This window comes from Choloepus didactylus, chromosome 2, assembly GCF_015220235.1.
Source record: "Choloepus didactylus isolate mChoDid1 chromosome 2, mChoDid1.pri, whole genome shotgun sequence".
Taxonomy (NCBI): domain Eukaryota; kingdom Metazoa; phylum Chordata; class Mammalia; order Pilosa; family Megalonychidae; genus Choloepus; species Choloepus didactylus.
This window is the reverse complement of record NC_051308.1, coordinates 228,392,447-228,412,173: the sequence shown is the minus strand read 5'-3', so window position 1 is coordinate 228,412,173 and position 19,727 is coordinate 228,392,447. Positions and strand designations below refer to the sequence as shown.

Sequence of the window (19,727 nt, the reverse complement as noted above, 5' to 3'; positions counted from 1 at the left end):
TCCAGTGATACATTTAAATATCAAAACGTCCAAGTTTCAACCAAAAGGCTACAAAACACACAAAGAAACAGGAAACAATAGCCCAGGCAAAAGAGAAGATTAAAGCACTAGAAACCAGGAGGACAGCCCAGGGACATACCAAACAAACTCATCAAAAAAAATGGTCCTAAATATACTCAAAGAGCTAACGTAAAATATGGACAAAGAACTAAAGGAAATCAGGAAAATGACCGATGAACACAAAGAGCATCACTAGAGAAATGGAAATTATGAAAAGGAACCAAACGGGGGTGAAGAGCACAGTGACAGAAATCTAAAATTCTCCAGAGGGGTTCAACAGCAGATTGAAGCTGGTAGAAAAGGAAACAGAGGACTTGAAGATCCAGTCTAAAGAGCAGAAAAAAGAGTGAGGGAAAGCGAAAAGTCTTAGGAACCTGTGGGATCTCGTGAAGCATACCAATATGCACATTGTAGGTATCCCAGAAGGAGAAAAAACAAAGAAGGGGGCAAAGAGAAAACTGCAAGAATTAATGGCTGAAATCTTTCCTAATTTAAAGACAGACATGAATATACACATCCAAGCTGTTCAATGAACTTGAAATCGGGTAAACCCAAATAGACCCACACTGCAAAATCTTATAATCAAACTGCTGAACACCAAAGCCACAGGAGAGAAGCAACGTGTCCCATTCAAGGGAGATTCCATTAGATTAAGTGCCAACGTATCATCAGAAACCATGGAGGCAAGAAGTCAGTAAGATGACATTTAACGTGCTGAAAGCAAAAAATTGCCAACCAAGAATTCTATACCTTGGCAAAACTGTCTTTCAAAAACAACGGAGTGTTTATGACATTCCAGATAAACAAAAACTAAGGAAGCCCCCTACGTGAGATCTGACTCCCAGGGGTGTAAATGTCCCTGGCAAAGTGGGATATGACTCCCAGGGATGAATCTGGACCCGATACCACGAGATTGAGAACATCTTTTTGACCAAAAGGGGGATGCGAAATGAAATGAAACTAAGTTGCAGTGGCTGAGAGATTCCAAATGGAGTGGAGAAGTCACTCTGGTGGACATTCGTATGCACTATAGAGGTTATCAGTATACCCAATACTAATTATTAGTATGTTAAATCAGTTGGTCTGAAATTCAGTCTTCTATTAGGGAAAGGGGAACTAGCCAAGCAAAAAGGATTAAAGTGAGCCTACAGAGTAGCAGCATTAATCTGCTTTCTAAAAGGGTACCTCTCAAATTGGTAACTAAAGGAAAAATGGTGGGAGGGGGGAGTAAGTGCCAACTGGCAAGTCAAAAAGAGACCTTCTCAGTCAAAATAGGCTTATTTTACCACCAAAACTTAAAAAAAATTTTTTTTCTTAGAGTGAAACTTCTTAGTTCTCCGAGGAGGATGATTTTACATATTTCCCAGATTTTCTGCAATTTGAAAAAATATCTTCCAACTTCACTGGTAATCAAAAGATATTATTATTCATCTATGAAACTGACAAAGATTTTTAAAAATTAGTACTTGATGGCAAAGACACAGGCTGTTCATATATTGCACACTGCTGTAGGTGCAAATCTTGCAACGGCAATGTGTATTAAAAGTCTTAAAAATGTTCATGCCACTTCCACAAATTTTTCTAAGAAAACAATCAGGGAAGCAGACAACATTTATTTAAAAGGATGTGTTCTAGTTTGCTAATGCTGCAGAATGCAAAACACCAGAGATGGATAGGCTTTTATAAAACGGGGGTTTATTTCGCTACACAGTTACAGTCTTAAGGCCACAAAACATCCAAGGTAACACCTCAGCAACCGGGAACCTTCACCGGAGGATGGCCAATGGCACCCGGAAAACCTCTGCTAGCTAGGAAGGCAGCTGGTGTCTGCTCCAAAGCTCTGGCCTCAAAATGGCTTTCTCCCAGGACGTTCCTCTCTAGCAAGCTTGCTCCTCTTCAAAACATCACTCACAGCTGCACTCACTTCCCTCTCTTTGAGTCAGCTCATTTATATAGCTCCACTGATCAAGGCCCACCCCGAATGGGCGGGGCCACGCCTCCATGGGAACATCTCATCAAAATCATCACCCACAGCTGGGTGGGGCACATTCCAAGCAAATCTCTGCCCCACAAAATTACAAAGATAATGGCATTTGGGGGACACAACACATTCAAACCGGCACAGGATGCTAACAGCTAAAAGAGTTTAACAATGTTACAGCAATAAAATTTTTTAAGATGGAAGAGGAGGGGAAGGGAAGGAGAAAGACAGGCAGGTAGACAAATGCCCAACTTAAAAAAAATGGTTTAATACTTCGGGATAAGTAAGATGGAATATTATACAATAATTAGAAACTACTTTTGTAAACTATGTGATATAGTCTTAATATTAGTTTTTTTTTAAAAAACTATACCAAAACAAAATATATATATACACACACAAAATGTACATACGACATTTTGTTTTTATATACGTACAGAAAAGCCAAAAGGAATTACATTAAAGTACTACAATCTGTATTCTCTAGCTGGTCGTTTTTAATTGACATGAGTTCATTAAGTCAGTGGTGAGATTTGGCTCCTAAGAAACCTCATGTAAGTAACTATAGTTCATTTTATCTATGCTTCTCCAATTAGCGTGCACATTGATGAATATATTTAGTTACATAAAGCCATAAGAAAAACATATTGTGCCATCCTGGAACTATGTTTTGAATAGCTTTACTCAAAAGAGTTAAAGGAATTTTTAAAAAACATTATGCAGAAAACACAAGAATTTTTAGATCAAACTAGGCCAATCTATTCCTTTGTAAGACGGTCCCAAACATGAGGCTAACCTTTTCTTAACAATTAGATTACCTCAGAAGCCAAGTGAATGAAGGGTTGAGAATTTGCAAATATAAAAGTCTCATAATTTGGTTTGTCTGTTCCATACCCATGTCCTTACCTTCACATATGTTTTTCTATTATCTACATGTTTACCAATAGCAGTATTCAACCCTCTTCTACTATGCCAAATTCATAGAACCCAGGTAACCCTTAGGTTTGGCCTAAAACTATCTTTATCATGTTAAATTCCTCCAAGTCCTAACTTCCCAATGGACAAAAATAAGTTAGTAATCTATTCCAGGTCAATTGTAGATCTAAGTGTGAAAAATAATCCAGTATAACCTAACCTGTAGAAGATTATATAGACTACATTTAGGACTTTGGGGAAGGTAAAATTTTCATAAATGGGACAAAAAGCACTAACCATAAATGAAAATATTGTTAAATATTAGAAAGAAATATTAAATTTTCTATTAAATATTGATAGAAATTAGAACTTCTGTCATCAAAAGATACCATTAAGAGAGTAAAAAGGCAAGCCTGAATAGTTTTTAAAAAAACTATTTGTTTTTTTAAAATATATATATTTGCAATACATATATTCAAGAAAGTGCTATATCCAGAATACATAAGAACTACAAAACAAAAAGACAACTAAAAAATTGTTCAAGAGACCTGAACAAGTGCTTCACAAGAGGTTATGCAATAGTCAAATGTGAAAAGGGGTTAACTTCACTGGTTGTTGGAGAAATGCAAATTAAAATCACAATGAGATCGTTAACACATCACCAAAATGGCTAAAATTAAAAAGACTGTATCAATTGTCAGTACGGAAGTGTAGCAACTAGAACTCTCTTGCACACTGCTGGTGAGAGTAGAATGTGGTATAATCATTTTGGAAAACTGGTATTATCTACTGAAGCTAAGTAAACACTTATGACCTAGCAATTCCTGTTATCAAAAGTGTGTGTGTGTGTGTGTGTGTGTGTGTGTGTATGTGTGTGTGTATATATATACACCAAAAGATATGTACAAGAATATTCGTGACCTTATTCATAATAGTCACATACTGGGAAATATCCAAATGACCATCACCAATAGAAAATAGAAAATACACAGTGACACAATGAAATACTATATGGCACTAAAAACAAACATACTACTGCTACCTACGATGTGGATGAATCTCACCATGTTGAGCAGAAGAAGCCAGACACAAATGGAAACACTATATATAATTGTACATGAAGTTCAAACAGGCAAAATAATCTGTGGTGTTCAAACTAAGTCTAGTAGTTTGGGTTGAGGAAGAGAGAAGCGGTGGCAACCAATAGGAAGCAGAAAATGGGGTGGGAGTGTGCTGGAGTGCTAGTTGTGTTTTGATATTGGTGATAGATTCATGACAAATATGTTCCCTTTATAATTCATCAAGTGTTATTCTTATGATTTATATACTTTTCTGTAGGTAAAATTTTTTAAATAAATAAGAACCATTATAAAAATTTTAAAAGGAACTAAGAAGGATCTTGCCTTATCAGACATCAAAAAAAAAATTATATGAAGACATCATGCTAAGTGAAACCAGCCAGATTCAAAAGCACAAATACTGTATGTTCCCACTTACTTGAAATAACTAAAATATGCAAATTTTAGAGACAGAAAGAATACAGAGTACCAGGGATGGTGTGTGGGGGGGAGGGGGGAGGGGGGAATGGGGACTTTTGCCTAATGGGTCGAGTTTCTGTTTGGGGTGATAGAAAGTTTTGTTAACAGACGGTGGTGATGGAAGCACAACACTGTGATGTAATTAACACTATTGAATTGAACACTTAAAAGTGGTTAAAATGGGAAATTTTATGTACTTATGTTACCAAATAAAAACTAAACACACACACACACAACAAAGCAATTATAACTATGATCCTAGTACAAGGATAGAGTAAATCAATGGAAGAGAACCGGGCTGAGAAACGAACTCAAGTACATATAAGAATTTTGCATAAAATAAAATAAAGGTGGATCCCTACCTCTCCCTAAACCAAATAAAATTCCCAAAGGGCAAAAATGTAACATATAAAATGAAACCAACAGTACTAAAACAAAATATGAGTGAATATTTTTATAACCTTGGAAACGGGAATGCCAGAAACTATTTAAAAAACTGATAAATTTTACCACATAAAAATATCATAAGTTTTGATGTACAAACACATAATAAATGTGCACACAAAGTAAAAAAAAAAAAAAAAAAAAAAAAAAAACTGGGCAATATCTTCAACAAAATATTCAATACACTCTTGAAAATCAGCAAGAAAATTATCAACAATCCAGAACACAGAATTCACAGGAGTAATATAAATGGCCAGTAAAAGGCAATTGAAAATAAAATAAGTTTTCACTGATCATATAGATAGGTGTTAGAAATAGGGACACTCACTATAGGTGGCAGTGTTAAATGGTATAAACTTTTATCTATCAAAATTTAAAATTCTATGTAGTTTGTTCTCTAACTACTTGTTAAATTGTACCTTGAAAGTTATTACTACTATGTATATATGTTAAAGTTCACAATAAAATAAATTAATTAAAAAATAAAAATAAAAGGGATTAACAGCAACACCAAAGGAAAAAAAAAATTAATGGGTAACCCATAACATTCTTTGAAATTTGCTCTGTAACTACTTAAGTAGTAATTTGAAAGTTATCACTTTTCTCTATACATATTTCACAATTTAAAAATGTAAAAAAAAATTTAATGGTCACACCCTTTACCTCAGTAATTTCTCCTTTTACAACTCAGGTGTGAAAACACCCACTCAATCAAGATATATGTGTAGTTCTCAGGGGTGTAAATCTCCCTGGCAACGTGGGACAGGACTTCCAGGGATGAGCCTGGACCCAGCATCATAGGATTGAAAAAACCCTCTGGACCAAGAGTGGGAAGAGAAATGAAATAAAATAAAGTTTCAGTGGCTAAGAGATTTCAAGTGGAGTTGAGAGAACATTCTGGAGGTTATTCTTACGCATTTTAGAAATATCCCTTTTAGCTTTTAGTGTATTAGAATAGCTAAAAGGAAATACCTCAAACTGTTGAACTGCAATCCATATATCCCTGATTCTTGAAGACAATCATATAACTATATAGCTTATATGATGTGACCGTATGATTCTGAAAACCTTGAGGTTCATACTCCCTTTATCCAGTGCATGGACAGATGAATAGAAAAATGGGGACAAAAAGTAAATGATAATTGGAGGGAGGAGGGGTATGGAATGTTTTGGGTGTTCTTTTTTACTTCTGTTTTTATTCTTATTTTTATTTTTATTTTTTGGAGTAAAGAAAATACTCAAAAAATTGATTGCAGAGAATGATGCACAACTATAGGATGATATTGTGAACTGACTGTACACTTTGGATGACTGTATGGTATGTGAATATATTTTAATAAAACTGCATTTTAAAAAAGAATGTAGTGTGAACCCCCTTTTTTGACAAATAATAATTATGTTATTTGTTTATATCTGTCTCACCTCTATAATATGTGGGACATGAAGGAACGAACTTTAACCTCTGGGGCTTTATCACAGGGTGACCCTAGTATATTACCAGGCCTGTAAGTGCCCCCAAAATATTTGTTGGATAAAAGAATGAATAACTGAATACTTATTCCAGCAAGGCATGTAACAGGTTAGCAATAAGTATATGTTGAATTTAACAGATGCCCCCCCCCCAAAAAATTCAAAGAATATGTGTGCTATCTTAACAACGGTTAGCTATGAACCTGTAAGGATTAAGGAGAGGCTTTCACTTCCATTCAACAATTGGTTAAGGACTAAGGATTCTCTAAGTGTTCATATACAAAACAGTAGAAAGATATACACTGAACAAGAATAGACAAGGACAATGCTGTCATGGAGTATAAAGCACCTTTTAAACCAATAACATGTTAAACTGATGTTCCAGTTTACTAAAGCTGCCGTTATGCAAAACACCAAAACTGGATTGGCTTTTATAAAGGGGATTTATTCGGTTACACAGTTACAGTCTTAAGTGTAGAAGGTAAGGCATCAACAATCAGGTACCTTCACTGGAGGATGGCCAATGGCGTCTGGAAAACCTCTGTTAGCTGGGAAGGCAAGTGGCTAGCATCTGCTCTGGAGCTCTGGTTTCAAAGGGGCTTTCTCCCAGGATGTTCCTCTCTAGGCTGCAGCAGCGACTCCTTATGTCTGAGCTTCTTTAACAGACTCCAGTGATTTAATTAAGAGCTACCCTTAATGGGTGGGGTCTATATCTCCATGGAAATCATCCAATCAAACGTTTCACTAACAGTTCACTGAGTTACATTTCCATGGAAACACTCAATCAAAGGATTCCAACCTATTCAACACTAATACCTCTGCCCCCACAAGACTGAATCAAAGAACATGGCATTTTGGGGGACATAATACATCCAAACTGGCACAACTGGTAATTTTTTAAATTGCAGTTGGGTATTAAGTAGGAAAAGAATAGCAAGCAATAAGAAAATAAAACAAGTGAATATCTTATGTTGATAAATAACTGTCGAAGCTGGGTAACCAACAAATGGTGTGTGTGTGTGGGGGGGGGTTCATTATACCAACCTATTTTTGTGTATGTTTAAAATTTGTCATATCTAAGAATTAAAAAATAACAATAATAAACAGGTGAACTCTAGGGAAATGTAAATCAAAAAGATAAAATACCATTTCACACCCACTAGAATGACTAGTATTAAAAAAAAACAGAAAATTAAAAGTGTTGGTGAGGATGTGGAGAAATAGGAACACTCATTCATTGTTAGTGGGAATGTAAAAAATGGTGCAGCTGCTGTGGAAAACACTATTTCTCAGAAAGTTAGGTATAGAATTACTGTATAACCCAGCAATTCCACTTATAAATATATACCCAAGATTTGAAAGCAAGGACTCAAACAGATATCTGCACACCAATGTTCATGGCAGCATTATTCACAATTACCAAAAGGTAGAAGCAACCCAAGTGTGCCGGTTTGGACATACTATGTCCCCCAGAAAAAGCCACATTCTTTGATGTAATCTTGTGGGGGCAGACGAAATAGTGTTGATTAAGTTGGAACCTTTGGATTAGGTTGTTTCCATGGAGATGTGACTCACTCAACTGTAGGTGATAACTCTGATTAGATAATTTCTATGGAGGTATGGCCCCGCCCATTCAGCCAGGGCCTTGATTAGTTTACTAAAGCCTATATGAGTTCATACATAAGGAGCTTGCAGCTGCAGCTGAGGAACACATTTTGAAGATGGCCGTTGAAAAATGACACTGACATTTTGGAGAATGCCGTTTTGAAACACAACGTGGGAACGAGCAGATGCCAGCCACATGCCTTTCCAGCTAACAGAGGTTTTCTGGATGCCAATGGCCTTTCTCCAGTGATGGTACCCCATCATTGATGTCTTACCTTGGACCTTTCATGGCCTTAAGACTATAACTCTGTAACCAAATAAACCGCCTTTATAAAAGCCAATCTATTTCTGATATTTTGCATTCTGGAAGCATTAGCAAACCAGAACACAAAGCGGCCATTAACCAATGAATGGATAAACAAAATGTGGTATCTACACACAATGGAATATTATTCAGCCATAAAAAGAAACGAAGTTCTGATACATGTGGCAACATGGATGAAACCTGAAGACACCATGTTGAGTGAAATAAGTCAGACACAAAAGGACAAATATTGTATGATTTCACTGATATGAAATAGTTAGAATAAGCAAACTCATAGAGTCAGAATCTAGAATATAGGTTAACAGGGGCTGGGATGGGTGTAAGGAATGGGGAATTAATGCTTAATTCATTCAGAGTTTCTACTTGGGTTGACTGTAGTATTTTGGTAACGGATGGTGGTGATGGTAGCACAACAACGTGTATGTAATTAACAGCACTGAACTATATATGTGAATGCGGTTAAAGGAGGAAATTTTAAGTTGTATATATGTTACTAGAATAAAAATTTTTAAAACATAGGACTGTACAACACAAAAAGTGAAGCCTATTATAAACAATGAACTATAAAAATGTTCTCTCATGAATTCTAACAAATGTACCACACTAACAAAAGGTGTTAATAATAGGGAGGTATACGGGAACTCGGTATTTTATGCATCATTTTCCTGTAAGCTGACTTCTAAAAACAAAACAAAATAAAACAAAAAACGCATGACCTGACCTGGTCTGAGGGTCAGGAAAAGTGATAAGGCCTAAAGTGAGAAAAATTTGAACTAAGAGAAGGAAGGTGTCATTGGAACATCATCAGTGAGGAAAAGATCGACAAAAGAAGCTTAAGAGGCCTGGCAGTCCAAACAGGGTTTTGGACTAGAGCTATGAGAAGCCACTGAAGGGTTTTAAGTTGGCAAGACATGGCTTTCTAGGATGTATTACATTTCTATAATTTAATTTGATAATAGTCATGTACTATTTCTCTAATCAAAATAAAATAGAAATTGTACTCCCATACACAGCTGGAAGTATAAATAAGTACAGCATTTGAAAATCATATCAAAATGTTAACTGACAAAAAGAAACACAAATTAAACACATGATACCATTTTCCACCTATGAGATCAAAAAGTGTGATTAACACATTGTATTGGTGAGGGTATGAGGGAACAAGACATTCTTACACACTGACTGTAAAGAGTGTTCTGAAGGGCAATTCAGCAATACAGACCAAAGGCAAAATGCAGATATTCCTTCCACAATTTTACTTCAAGGAACTTACTTGACCACAATTTTCACTATTAGCAAACAAATCTGGTCTTAAGAATTAGGACACACAATATTTGCAGAGTTGTGTGGATATAGGATTTAGCACACACTGCTTTCACATCCTGTAATTGTCCTAACCTGTTTCAGGCCTATAAATAAAAGTTCTGACTTCCTAGTTTTTGAGTATGGCTAAAGACCTAATTCCTTCAGCTCTGGTATGTCCTAATAAATTGTCGTGGGAAGTATTAAAAAAAGATCAACAATACTATTAATTTAATACGTTTATCTCTTCTTGCAAAGAAGTCAGAAGAGATGGATAAATAAGAGGAAAAAATGAGTAGGAATACAGTAAAAGCTTTTTTTTTGATATTTAAATAAAAACTGCTTGGACCCTGGTTTCTTACAACAATCAAACACATAAAGATCAAAAAAAAAAAAAGTAGATAAATTACACTACATCAAAATTTAAAACTTATGTGCTGCAAATGATTCCATCAAGAAAGTGAAGACAACCCAAAAATGGGTGAAAATATTTGCAAATCATGCATCTGATAAGGGACTAGTATCCAAAAATATAAAGAACTCTTACAACTTAGAAAAAAAAAAAATCCAATTTAAAAATGGGCAAAAAATTTGAACAGACATTTCTCAAAAAATATGAAAACTGATAATAAGCACATGAAAAGATGCTCAATATCATTAGTCAACAGGGAAATGCAAATCAAAACCACAATGAGATGTAAGTTCACACCCACCAAGATGGCTATAACAAAAAGACAGACAATAACAAGTGTTGAGGATGTGGAGAAATGGAACCTCCATGCATTACTTATGGGTATGTAAAATGGTGCAGCCACTTTGGACAAGTTTGACAGTTCCTCAAAACGCTAAAGAGTTACCACTGCAATTTCACTCCACGAGAGAAATGAAAACATGCATCCACACAAAAATCTGTACATGAATTTTCATGGCAGCATTATTGATAATAGCCAAAAAGTGGAAACAACCCAAATGTCCATCAACTGAGTAATGGACATATAAAATGCAGTATATCCAAACAATGGAACATTATTTGGCCACGAAAAGGAATGAAGTACTGATAAATGATATAACATGAACCCTGAAAACATTATATTCAGTGAAAGAAGCCACTCACAGAAGTCCACAGACTATACCATTCCATTTATATGAAAAACAGGAAAATTTAGAGACAAAAGGTAGATAAGTGGTTGCTTAGAACTGGGGGCAGGGGGTATTGTCAGACAGAAAACTGGCTGCTAATCTAATGGGTACAGTTTCACTAATTGTGGTAATGATTGTACAATACCTTGGATATACTAAAAAAAACTGAATTATATATTTACATGGGTAAATCGTATGGTATGTGAATTACATCTCAATAAAGCTGGGATTTTTTTTAACTGCTTGGATATAAACCTTGCAACTGCAACTTATACCTCATCTACTCTATGACACTCCTCTTACGGTAATCTCAGCCCATTTCTACTTCTCCTTTACTTCCGTTAACATAAGAACTATTGACAGTGAAACAATTTAGAATTTTCGGCTACCCTGCACCTTAACTGTGCTGACATCCTGATTGAGGCTTGGTAAATTCTATACACGGCCTTCTGTCATTCCAGTACTTGTATGGGAGTCAGATTTGCCCTTCTTGTGAATCAGATGCCCGGTGCTTGGAATTACTCGTCTGCTTTACGGAAGCTCCCTAACCTGTTCTGTTCTCAAACGAGACTTAAAGCTCAAAAGCCAGAGACTATGCCTTTCATTCCATCTGGATTCACCGCCGCCGCCCCCGCCCCGCGGGAAGTAAAAACTCCAGAAAGCATTTATCAAATGCCGGCTGAAGGAAGGCTACTGAGCATGCCCAATTTGGCCAAGCCAATTCAACAACATTCCGGAACAAGAACTATAGTTCCCGCGTTAAAAGGTGGGAAAGGAAGAAACAGGAGCAAAACCTGTAAGGTAAGGGTCGAAGTCTAAGCAGACGTGAAGGGTAGACTTAACATAGCTCAAACTTGGTATTGTGGTGCAGAAACAGAAAACCAGGAAAAAAAAAAAACAGCTTAAAAAATTACTAATGTGTGAGGGGAGGTCAACTAGGGATGGAGAGTACTGATGACGTAGGCTAACCATACCTTTCTAAAGCTGCCCTCTCCAAAGTAATACTAAGATGATCAGGCCTTCGGCGTCAACACTAATGCAAGATATATTGACATGAAGCTCACCTCGAAGAAGTTCCCTTTTTACAAACGAAAAAGCCAAGCCCTGGCCAAGACATAACAACCATCAACGTTTGCTAAGCTCTCGGCTCCTGCCTTCAACCATCTCCACCGCCATCTTCTAGATGAGAATCCAGAACCCTTTCTAAAAGACTTTCAGTAGCATCACCTCCGCGCAGACAGTCCGGGAAGGTTGCGCTTTCTAGACCGCCCAGACGGCGGAAAGGAAGAAACCTCCACCTCGCCCCTCTCTGCGCCGCTCGGATGCACGCAGCGAGCCTCCGTCTTCCTTCCTCCTACCCTACCCCGGCCCGGCTTTCCAAGGCCCGGCATGAAAGGGCCGCGAGGTCGGTGCACTAGCCTCACCTGCACACGCCGCGGATGCAGGGCTCCAGCCAGATGCGGTAGGCGGTCTCGATATGCTCCTGCGACACCTCCTCGGGCCGCACAGTCTCTGCCCAGCGCCAGGCCGCCTTCTCCAGCTGCAGCCGCGGAGCCATGGCCTTGGTCCGCGGGGCACCTACCAAGCCCGGCCGCCAACGCCGCCACCGTCTCCGCCTCTGCCGCCTCCACCGCCCAAATAGGCTCCGCCACCCGCCAGCGATGAGGACCAAGCACTCCCTCAGCCAGCCGGCCGCCGGCCAGTCAATCACCTGTGCGCGCCACTGCCGCCGCACCCTCCCGCGCCCTACCGCACGACGAGCCGCAAAGCGCCGCCGTCGAAACCCGACACCTCCCGCGCCCGCGGACGTCAAGGGGGTGCCTCCTCGCCGCAGAGGACGCATGCGCGTGCCCAGCAACCTTTGCGCCTCCCGTTCCTCTGGGGAAAAGGGAAGCGGAGGTCCAAAGCAACGCTGCCACGTCCTCACCCGCGCTGTTGGCGAAGCAGCGTCTTACCACAAGGGTAGCGTCCTGTGTGCCACTGCTCTCTCTAGCTCGCACCTTGACGACGGTAGATTGCCTATTCTTTGCTCTCCGATACTTCTCTAACTGTGAAAGACTCGGGAGAGGCTACTGAACGCACACCATAGGTCAGCTTGGACTGCGGGGTGGGGCCTGTCTATAGAGTAGAAACCGGGTTACAAAAGAAATAGGGTCAGCTTTCTAGAGAAAGACTTTAACTTGAGCCTGGACGGGTTCTGACCCCTCTCCCAAGCCCTCCTGACGTCACGGGACGTTCTGGGCTTCTCCTGCGCTAGAATAGGACTACGTGTCCCGGCATACCCTGTGTCTGGCACCTCGGTGAATGCCGGGCATGCTGGGATTTGTAGTCTTACAGGTGCGGGGGCCGCGGCAGGATTTCTGTGCTGTGCCGGTTCAGTCTTGCAGTCGGATGGTCCTGTTCACGACTGTTATCTGGGTATGATGATTTGCCAGTTCTTTCCTGAGTCTGCACTCTAGCCGGGCTAAACAACATTGCCTGTCTGCAACTCTTGCCCGTGGATATAATGTTTTGCAAACTCTAAAGGGTGAGGATTTTGCGGGCTTTACATTTGAATAAGATCCCGGTCGGGGTGGGGAGGTGGTTAATCTTCGCACGAATTTCTGACTCAGCTGCTTACCCGCTGGTAATAGATACGGAGAGAGGGAACAAATTTGAAAGGTGTTTAGCACATAGAATTGTTAGGATTTGACGATTTTGGTTTGACCAATGTCTATTCACCTTTCTGTATTTGACCTTCATTTCTGGGTCGTAGCGCTTTCCTGAGTGTTCACAGCTCCCTGTGTCATCCATTGCTGCACTTCACACGTGATGAAATTGTAAATGTTCACTGTGGTGTCACTACTATGCCAGTTTTCTAACTTGGGTAATTAAATGGATACAATTGCTACCAAGCAAGATAGAGACAACACAAGGAAAAGCAGGTTTAGAAGGGAGATGGTAATTTCAGTTTTGAATATACTGCATTTCAGATGCATCAAGATCATTAATGTCAGGAAAACAGACAAGTCTGAATCTTGGGGGAAATACTGCTCCTGCATCATGAAGTTTTAGTCTCTAGTGGATCATGCTTATTAGCATACAAATAAGATGTAATTTCTCCCATGTTTGAAAAACTCTCTCTTGACCTCTATATCCCCCTCCAGCCATCATCCCATTTCTCTTGTTTCCTTTACAGGAAATTTCCTGGAGAGAGTCGTCTGTAGTCTTCTCTAACTCCCTTCATCTTATTCACTTGTAAACCCATTCCAAATCAGGCTCTAATCTCCACCCCCACCCCAAACTGCTCATATGAGCATCACCACTGGCCCCCATATTGTTAAATCTTGTGCTGAGCTCACACTGTCTTACTTGACCTATTAGCAGCATTTGACCCAGTTAATCATTCCCTCATCTTGGAAACACTTGCTTCTCTTAAGTTGCAGGATACCACACTCTCCTGGTTTTCCCATTACTCAGTGGCCGTTCCTTTTTGGTGTCCTTTACTGGTTCTTTCTCATTTCTCTAGCTTGTAAACTTGAATGGTCTAGGAGTCAGTCCTTGGACCTCTTCTCTATCTATGTTTACTCCCTGGGTGATCTCATCTCTTCCCGTGGCTTTTAATATGTCTATGTGTTGATGACTCTCAAATTCATCTCTGGACCCGACCTCTCTCCTGAACTTATCTATCCTATTGCTTACTTGACTTTGCCAGCGTGCAATAAGTATGTCACACTTAGTAAGTCCAAAGCATAGCCTTATCCCATTTCCAGCCTTCCTTCCCCAAGTATTTTTCTGTAATGTTTCCCATTACAGTAGGTGGCAACTTTAACCTTCCAAAAATCTTAAATACAGCCTTAACTCCTCACCTTCTCTTACACCCTTCAGCACATTCTGTCAGCTGTGCCTTCGAAATATACAGAATGCACCTTGAATCATCACCCTTACCATCCTGGCCTCTCACCCGGATTGCAAAAGCTTCTAACTGGTCTCCCTGCTTTCATCTTTGCCTCTTTATTGTATGTTCTCGGCTTGTGTCATTTTTCTGCTCAAAAGCCTCACAAGACTTCCCATCTCAATCACAATAAATGATAAAGGCCCTTCCCCTACGTCTTACCTCCCAGATCTCATTTCCTGATACTCTCCCCATCCCACCCGCACCTTTGCTCAAATAATATGGCCTTCCTCCCCAGTTCCAAGACTACCCAAGCAGCCTTCTGCCTCAGTGCCTTTGCATTTTCTGTTTCCTTTACCTGGAACACTCTTCCCCTACACAACCACTGGTCTTCCTCCTTCACATCGTAAGTGTTGGGAGCAGCAAAAAGACCCTGGGGAGAAGATCTAGAAAGAACAATAGTTAGGTATAAGGAGAATCAGAATTGAGTATCTCAGAAGCTGAGAAAGGAAAGTTTTAAGAAATTGGGAATGGTCTGCAATTCTAAATCCCTGTCACTCTTCCTCCCATTTCTTGGTTCCCTTTATAATAAAATTATTGAAAGAATTATCTACCTCAGCATTGTCCAATAGAAATGTAATGTGAGCCACATATATAATTTAAAATTTTCTAGTAGCCACATTTAAAAAGGTCAAAAGAAGTGAAATTAATTTTAATGACATTTACCTAATATATTCCACAGCTAATCAATTAATGAAGAATTCCACCTTTTTTTCACACTTAGTTTTGGAAACCTGGTGTGTATTTTTTGCTTACAGCTCATCTCAATTCAAACTAGCCACATTTTAAAGTGCTTGATAACCACATTTGCCAGTGACTACCATAGTGGACAGCACAGGTCTATACTTTCTTTACATCCTCATCTCCTATTCACTCAACCAACTCCAGTGTGGCCTATGACCCTATGCCTCCTCTACAGCTGCTTTTATCTAGATTATCATGACTTCCATTTATCAGAGCCAATGGTTTTCTGTTCAGCCTCGGCTTTCACCTCCTCTGGGCAATCACCAGCACAGATGACCACTCCTGCCATCTTGAAATATCCCTCTCTTGGCTTTTGGACAGTTCCCTCTCCTGGTTCTCTTCCTCCCTCAGTGGCTGCTCCTTCTCAGTTTTCTTTGCAACTTCCTCCTCTATTGCTTGCTAAATGCTGGAGTTTTTCTAGCCTTTATCCTACACCCTCTTCTTTATCAGTCAACAACAAAAGAGAAACAAATATAAACATAAATCAGATGTCACTCCCTTTTGTCCTCCCTTTGCACTGTGAATAAAATCTAAACTCCTTCTTACAACCTCACAGGGCTGTTGTAGGCAGAATAATGGCCCGCCAAAGATACCCACATCCTAATTCCTGGAACCTGTGAATATGTTACCTTATGTGGCAAAGGGACTTAGCAGTTGTGATTATGTTAAGTATCTTGCAATGAGAGGTTATCTTGGATTATCTCAGGGGGCCCAGAGTAATCACAAGTGTCCTTCAGAAGTGAAAGAGGGAGACAGCATGGGGCAAAGTCAGAGAAAGATTTGAAGATGGTATACTGAAATCTTTGAAGATGGAGGAGAGGGTCATGAGCCAAAGAATGCAGGCAATCTGTAAAAGCTGGAAAGGCAAGGGAATGGATTCTCCTGTTGAGCCTCCAAAAGGAATGCAGTCCTTCTGACACCTTGATTTTAGCCAATGAAACCCATTTCAGACTTCTGACCTCCAGAACTTATAAGATAAATTGTTTTAAACCACTGAGTTTGTGGTAATTTGTTACAGCAGCAATAGGAAACTAATACAGGGGCCCTTCATGATCTGGCCCCTCCTAAATCTCCAGCCTCATGTTACTACTGCTGCCTCACTCACTCTGTTTTAGCCACAGTAGCCAAATACTTCTGTCTCAGGGCCTTTGCAATTGCTGATCCCTCTGCTAGGAATGCTCTTCCCTACCTCTTAACATGTCTGGCTCTTTCAGACCTTAGCTCAAATGTCACCTCCACAGAGAAGGCCTCCCTGACCAGCCTTTCAGGAGTAAACACTTTTCCTGCACCTCCACTCATTTTATCATATCCCTGTTTATTTCTCTCCTAAAACTTAACCACATCTGAAGTGATTGTATTCATGTTTTTGTCACACTGTTTACTTGCTTATTATATATATCTTCCCCCTTTAGACTGTAAGCCTGTCAACAGCGGAAACCTTGCCACCTTATTCACTGCTGCATTCCCAGCACCCAGAACAATGAGTGACACATAGGTGCTTAATAAATGTTTGCTAAATGAATGAATGTGCATCACTTTGACTAAGAATTAATGTTCTAGCTCCAGAGGTATGATTAGAAGTAGATTCTTTTTCCTAGGTGAGGGAGACTTTAAACCTAGACCAAGATTCACAAAGTATGTATAAAATGCAAGCAGTTTTTTATGTCATTATCCATTTTTCTGAGACCCAGTGATAAAGAAAGAGGAGAATCCTAAGCCAAAAACGGAGGTGAAGGGTTGTAATGTCTCTCCACCCTCAGAGGATGGAGCCAGGACAGCCTTTCAGTTGAGGTACCATTTATGTGGACACTGTAGAAGTAAGGTTGACACTCTTCCCTGCCAGCGTTGGGGATCAGCATATTCTATCATATTCTACAGTTGAGTCTCCCTTAGACGTTTACACTGAGAATTTGTATACCTGGGATGGACTTAGGCACTGCAAGGATGGTGGAGAGAGGCTAAAGACTACAGTGAACCATGTCATTAATGGCTTTAATGTAATGTAGAAACAAACCAGAGATAGCCTTTTGAAAATTATGTATACTTATTATAGAAGTATTCAATATGATAATGGATTATACAGTATAATAGTATTTCATCCATGCAGTGTAAACCTTCTGGGCCGTTTTGGATGTGTATTATATCCCCTAAAACGCCATGTTCATTGATGCAATCTTGTGGGGACAGACGTATTAGTGTTGATTAGGTTGGAACCTTTTGATTCTTTCCATGGAGATAAGGGCAGTACCTTTGATTGGATAATTTTCATGGAGGTGTTACCCCACCCATTCAGGGTGGGTCTTAATTAAATCACTGGAGCTGTATAATAGAGCTCACAAACAGAAGGACTTCAGAGCTGCAGCTGAGACAGACAGTTTGAAGATGGCCCTTGAAAGCTGATGCTGACATTTTGGAGAACGCCATTTTGAAACGCAACCTGGGAACAAGCAGACGCCAGCCATGTGCCTTCCGGGCTAACAGGTTTTCCGGATACCATCCGCCTTTCTCCAGTGAAGGTACCCTATTGTTGAAGCCTTAACTTGGCCACTTTTATGGCCTCAAGACTGTAACTTTGTTATGAAATAAATCCTCTTTATAAAAGCCAGTCCATTTCTGGTATTTTGCAAAATGGCAGCATTAGCATACCAGAACACCTTCGTATTAATACACCAGCCACACACATATGCACATATTGCTTTGGGGTGGGTTAAAGGTCACAGTGCCTTTACCTCTAAGTAGATAACTGCAGTGGTCCATTAGTCACCTTCTTGATGTGAATTCTCCTTGTCCTTGCCCCTGCCTAGACTGTTGCTGTGGATTCGATCTGTCATGATCCTCTGGCTGACCCTCAAGCATTAAGAGAATGTGGGAGAGTATGCACTCTTGCTGTGGCAGCAAATACTGTCAGGATTAGGATTCTTAAATTCTTTGGGGATTTCCCTTTCTGTGATTAATTTCCCTATTTGTGGTGCTGTTCACACCTTTGCTATGATTGGTTATATGCAATTTAGCAACCCCTCATACTGATCCTTATATGATTACTGCACTTACTGGCATCTTCCCCCATTTGACTATGGGTGTTACAGAAATGCAAATAAGGAAACCTGGTATTTTGGTGCTAATGAGAAGAGAGATGGCCCTCACTGGGACACAGGCAACACTGAGGTGTTGAGATGCTGGGATTAGAACTGGGACATAATTCATAAACACCTGTAATCCCCTTCCCCCAACTCTTACTATGTTTTACAACAGACCAAATCAATATTATCGGAATCTTAACAAATAAGGCATATTTCTTTAAGTATATTAATAATGTCACAATGTGTCCAGTATCTCAGGTGGTATGAAGAGTCCCAAAAATGTCCATTGCACATAGTCTCACCAAACTGGGAGAGAAAACTCCACCCATTGCATCTTTTTTTTTTTTTTTAGTCTTCATTTTATTGAGATATATTCACATACCATGCAGTCATACAGAACAAATCGTACATTCCATTGTTCACAGTACCATTACATAGTTGTACATTCATCACCTAAATCAATCCCTGACACCTTCATTAGCACACACACAAAAATAATAAGAATAATAATTAAAGTGAAAAAGAGCAATTGAAGTAAAAAAAGAACACTGGGTACCTTTGTCTGTTTGTTTGTTTGTTTCCTTCCCCTATTTTTCTACTCATCCATCCATAAACTAGACAAAGTGGAGTGTGGTCCTTATGGTTTTCCCAATCCCATTGTCACCCCTCATAAGCTACATTTTTATACAATTGTCTTTGAGATTCATGGGTTCTGGGTTGTAGTTTGATAGTTTCAGGTATCCACCACCAGCTACCCCAATTCTTTAGAACCTAAAAAGGGTTGTCTAAATTGTGCGTAAGAGTGCTCACCAGAGTGACCTCTCGGCTCCTTTTGGAATCTCTCTGCCACTGAAGCTTATTTCATTTCCTTTCACATCCCCCTTTTGGTCAAGAAGATGTTCTCCGTCCCACAATGCCAGGTCTACCTTCCTCCCCGGGAGTCATATTCCACGTTGCCAGGGAGATTCACTCCCCTGGGTGTCTGATCCCACGTAGGGGGGAGGGCAGTGATTTCACCTTTCAAGTTGGCTTAGCTAGAGAGAGAGGGCCACATCTGAGCAACAAAGAGGCGTTCGGGAGGAGGCTCTTAGGCACAATTATAGGGAGGCCTAGCCTCTCCTTTGCAGCAACCGTCTTCCCAAGGGTAAAACCTACGGTAGAGGGCTCAACCCATCAAACCACCAGTTCT

General features: G+C 39.8%; 1 protein-coding gene across 2 annotated transcripts in view; it reads right to left on the bottom strand.

The window, feature by feature from the left end:
* The window catches only part of USP48 (ubiquitin specific peptidase 48), a 148,223-nt gene extending 135,711 nt beyond the window's left edge, over positions 1 to 12,512 (bottom strand). For both annotated transcript variants that reach the window (XM_037828250.1, XM_037828251.1), the window contains exon 1: positions 12,205 to 12,512. In XM_037828250.1, the coding sequence (XP_037684178.1) occupies positions 12,205 to 12,338 (134 nt within the window). In that variant the 5' untranslated portion in view covers positions 12,339 to 12,512. The remainder of the gene's footprint in view (positions 1 to 12,204) is intronic.
* Positions 12,513 to 19,727: the final 7,215 nt, after the last annotated feature.